The 4,460-nt window shown below is 42.9% G+C and overlaps 1 protein-coding gene across 1 annotated transcript; it reads left to right on the top strand.

The window, feature by feature from the left end:
- The first annotated feature begins 243 nt into the window (after positions 1-243).
- Positions 244-2,313, top strand: LOC147410449 (uncharacterized). Its single transcript, XM_086433434.1, has 2 exons — positions 244-333; positions 427-2,313. Exons 1-2 carry the CDS (start codon positions 244-246, stop codon positions 2,311-2,313), a joined length of 1,977 nt encoding a protein of 658 aa, XP_086289560.1.
- Positions 2,314-4,460: the final 2,147 nt, after the last annotated feature.

A 4,460-nucleotide genomic window follows, 5' to 3' on the forward strand; every position in this document is an offset into this window, starting at 1 on the left:
AAAAGAAGTTTTATAAAAAGGAGGAAACCCCATATGAAAAGTACGCACTTTTTCTTCTTCTCTTGGGAAAACAAGAAGAATAATTCTAACTTTGGCATCAGAGATTTTTCTTAGCAGGGAAGAAGGTCGGATCAAGGAGAGATCTACCAATTCACGGTTCATCATCATTCGGAAACAAGGCGGACGAAAAGCTCCTACAAATTGGTGCCATCCGTGGGAAACTTACAACAATACGACATACACATGGCGGGCACTAGGAATACTAACAGAAGAACTGTCATTCGCCCAAATGATATGGGGACAGATGGAGATGATGGGCGAGCGGCAGCGGAGGCAGAAGAAGGAAGAAGCGCTTAGGAGGAACAAAACAATTTGCCGGCGCCAGACGTTCAACAGCTACTGACGCAAATCAGAGAAGAGCTACAGGGAAATTTAGATCGTCAGGCGGAAGAAATTCGAGAACTGAAGAGAGAGAATGAACGATTAAGACAACAGAGGGAAGAAGAATCGGGAAACCATGAGAAAACTAACAGAGGAGGAAGTCAATATTCTGGAGATCATGACCCTGAAGTAAGAAGCGAGGAGAATAAAGCGACTGAGGAACATGGCGTACTCGTGAGTCCACTAACCATTGGAGCAGTGGAGGAATTACTCAAGTGCAGAGAGGAGGATGCCGCCAGGCGAGGACAGATGGGGAGACTTGCTCAGACGGTCGTTAGAGATCTGAGAACTTCTCCATTCTCTGAGGTGATTCGAAACGCCATATCACCAAGGAAATTTCATATGCTGAAGTTCGATTCTTTCAATGGAACAAGAGATCCTGTAGAGCATGTTATGCATTACAAGAACATGATGATCTTGTACGAAGGCGACGATGCATTGGTCTGCAAGTTGTTCCCCTCCACACTCAGATCGGGAGCACTTTCTTGGTTCCAAGGGCTCCCACCTGGGGCGATAGGGAGCTTCCAGCAGTCAGAAGAAATGTTCGTAGCCCAGTACATTCACAATAGGAGGAGAAAGGTCAGAGTCAACGTCCTGTTCTACCTGAGACAAGAGGAGAAAGAAAGTGTTCGAGATTTCACGGCTCACTTCAGGGGTCATCTTCTCTCGGTGGAAAATCCGGACGACGGTATGGTCGTTCAAGCGTACGTGAATGCAATACTACCGGGAACCCGGTTACATGAAGAACTCGTGACAAATCCCCCAGAGAGGATGGAAGATCTCTATGTGGTCGCGGAAAAGTTCGTCACTCTAGAAGAAACCTTGAAGAGTAGGATTAGAGAAGCACTAGTAACATCAAGTACGGCGCCAGTCGCAATTACGAATCAGGAGAAAAGGAGAAGAGAACCAGACGTGGGAATGGAGAGAAAGAAAGTCAGGGAACACACAAGTAGGAATACGTGGAATTCGAAGAGAGTTCTAACGCCTTTGACGATGAAGCCTTCGGAAATTCTGAGGCATATTCGGGATGATCCGAAATTCAAGCCAGCACCACCGAACTACAGAGGAAGACCAGGAATGCCCTACTGCGAGTACCACAAGGTGGAGGATCATCCTACCGATAACTTGCCCCCTCCCCCTCCACGAAGAATTTTGACCCAAGAAGATAAAGGTCGGAGAGAGGTAAATATGATAGTAGCAGAGCTAACAACTGACAAGTTGCCTAGAATACTCCATCGATCAAAAATCAGGAAAACACGGCATGATAAAGAGGTTTTCCAAGTAACGGAAGGAGTCCAAGTAGCACGGGTACCAGAATCGATCTGGGGATTAAAAGCGATGGTGTTCACTCCCGAAGATCTTGATGGGGTATCCGTCCCCCATAATGATGCCTTGGTAATTACACTAGAAGTGGGCCCAGTAGATCTGAAAAGAATACTCATTGATGCTGGAAGTGCCGTTGACATTTTGTTTTTATCGGCCGCTGAGCGCATGGGCGTACTTGGAGGGATGGAACAATCAGAGGTCAGCATTTACGGGTTTAGTGGAAATTCAGTAGCGCCTGTAGGGGAGATTACCCTGCCCGTTTCGTCTGGTCCGAAAGTTATCATGACTAGATTCATTATAGTCAATGCTGAATCGGCATATAACGCTATACTCGGAAGAAGATGGATCCATTCAATGCAGGCTGTACCGTCCACGTTCAATCAGGTTCTCCGATTTCCAACTTTGCAGGGTCCCATGGAAATCCGTGGAGATCAGTCACTTGCCCGACAATGCTTTACCTGTGCGATCAAGGAGGGGAAAAAGAAAGAACACCAAGCAAAGGTCAGGGAAATAAAGGCGGATTCCCTTGATCCCGAAGAGCAATAACAATCAAAGATTGCCCAGCGTCCTAGCCGGGCCACCACAATAGAGCAAGTGATGGAAGTTGACTTAGGAGATAGTGGGAAGCATCTGACCTTTATTAGGTCAGGGATGGAGAAGGAAGAAGCAGATAACATGATAGTATTTTTAAAGAATAATAGAGATGTCTTTGCATGGTCACTAGAGGATATGCCGGGTGTCGATCCGCAGGTAGCATGCCACCAGCTGCATGTGGATCCAAGCGCCCGACCTGTTAAGCAGAAGCCTAGGAGGTTAGCGCCAAGATTACGACAAGCTGTGAATGAGGAAGTGGCAAAACTTCTAAAGGCTGGATTCATAAAAGAAGTACAGTTCCCATCATGGATCGCAAATATAGTCGCGGTGCCGAAGAAGGATGGTCGAGTAAGGGTGTGCATCGATTTTACTAACTTGAACCAAGCCTGCCCAAAGGACGGATTTCCTCTCCCCAGAATAGATCGTTTGGTAGACGCGACGGCGGGACATGAAAGACTCTCGTTTATGGATGGATATTCGGGTTATAACCAAATTCCGCTACATCCCATGGATCAGGAAAAAACTTCTTTCATTACTGAGCAAGGCCTGTTCTGCTACACTGTAATGCCATTTGGGTTAAAAAATGCGGGAGCTACGTATCAAAGATTGGTCACAAAGATGTTCGAAGACAAACTGGGAGATACTATGGAAGTTTATATCGATGACTGAAAGCGCCCTCGATCCGCGGGGTGCGCGGATCCGCTTTTGACCCTTGAGGTTTGGGAGTCGCCACCTAGTTATTACGGTCTAGGAACCAATTTGACCCTACAATGGATAAAAAGAACTAATCTACTATAGAAATCTGAATCCGGGGATCATGTTACGGGGTTGGAAGGTGTTAGGCACCAACCCCGCCCGGCCAATGCCGGTCTCTACTTATCCCAAATAGATCTACATTGCTACTGATAAAACCTAGATTAAAAAAAGTAATAAAAAACCTTACCTTCGATCTGCAAAAGCACTATTCCCTCAGATCTGAAAAATAGTTCTTTGTACCGTACTCCTTGCTTCGTTTTGTCTTCGGATCTGATTTTTGATCTCCGAGGCAAGGTGTCGCCTCCTTGGATCTGAATGCTTTGAATTTGTGGTGGATTTTTGGGATGTTTTTGGGAGGTTTTTGGGTGTTTTTTAGGCTAAAATAGGAGTAGGGGTGTTAGGAAAGGAGTTGGGGCTCCAAAATTAGGGTTTTTGAGGGGTTGTGGAGGCTTCTTCACCTACTTTTCCTATGGTTTTTTCTTTGATACGAAAATAGGGTGTGGAGGCTCCTATTTATAAAGTTTTTAGAAGCATTTAGGGTTTGATTAGGGTTTCTTTTAGGATTTCAATTAGGATTTTGACTTAGTTTTTAGGGTTTTAGGGTTTTGACTTTAGTCTTATGAGATTGACTTGATTAGTTTTAGATTAGGGTTTGGATTTAGGGTTTTGACCTTAGTCTTATGAGATTGACTTGATTAGTTTAGATTAGGGTTTTGATTTAGGGTTTTGACCTTAGTCTTATGAGATTGACTCGATTAGTACCTTGACTTCAGTCTTGCTTGATTGACTTTAATTTTGACTTCAATTTCACTTGATTGACTTTAATACCTTGACTTCAGTCTTGCTTGATTTACTTTTAATTTTTGGAGAACCCCCTTCTATTATATCTTTAATTCTTTGGACCCCCAAATGGAGGGGTCCTTAAAGAAATATCCCACGAACCCTCAACAATTTTACCCGAAAGTCCGATTGATCAATTTTTTAGGTTCAAAATTTTAAATTAATTTCATTAATGTTTTACTTTAATTATTTAATGTTTTACTTTAATTATGTAATGTTTTATTTATTAATTTCGAATTTTTTAATTATGAAAATTGTGAAATTACCATTTTGCCCTCGGAGAGGATTTTTTACGTTTTAAGTCGTTTTTCAATGTTTCAGGATGTTTTGGAATCAGTTTTTCGTAAGGAATTTAATGGGAATGTTGGTTTTTGTCATTTATGAAGTTTTTTGTATGAAATGATTATGAACTTTATGAGGGGTATTTTCGTAATTTTGTCAAATTTTGTGAAAATTGGCGAAGTGGTTTACTTGGTTTCGATTTGTTATTTAATGTGTTTGAG

Source organism: Akebia trifoliata, chromosome 1 (genome assembly GCF_017979445.1).
Source record: "Akebia trifoliata isolate Shusen 1 chromosome 1, ASM1797944v1, whole genome shotgun sequence".
Lineage (NCBI taxonomy): Eukaryota > Viridiplantae > Streptophyta > Magnoliopsida > Ranunculales > Lardizabalaceae > Akebia > Akebia trifoliata.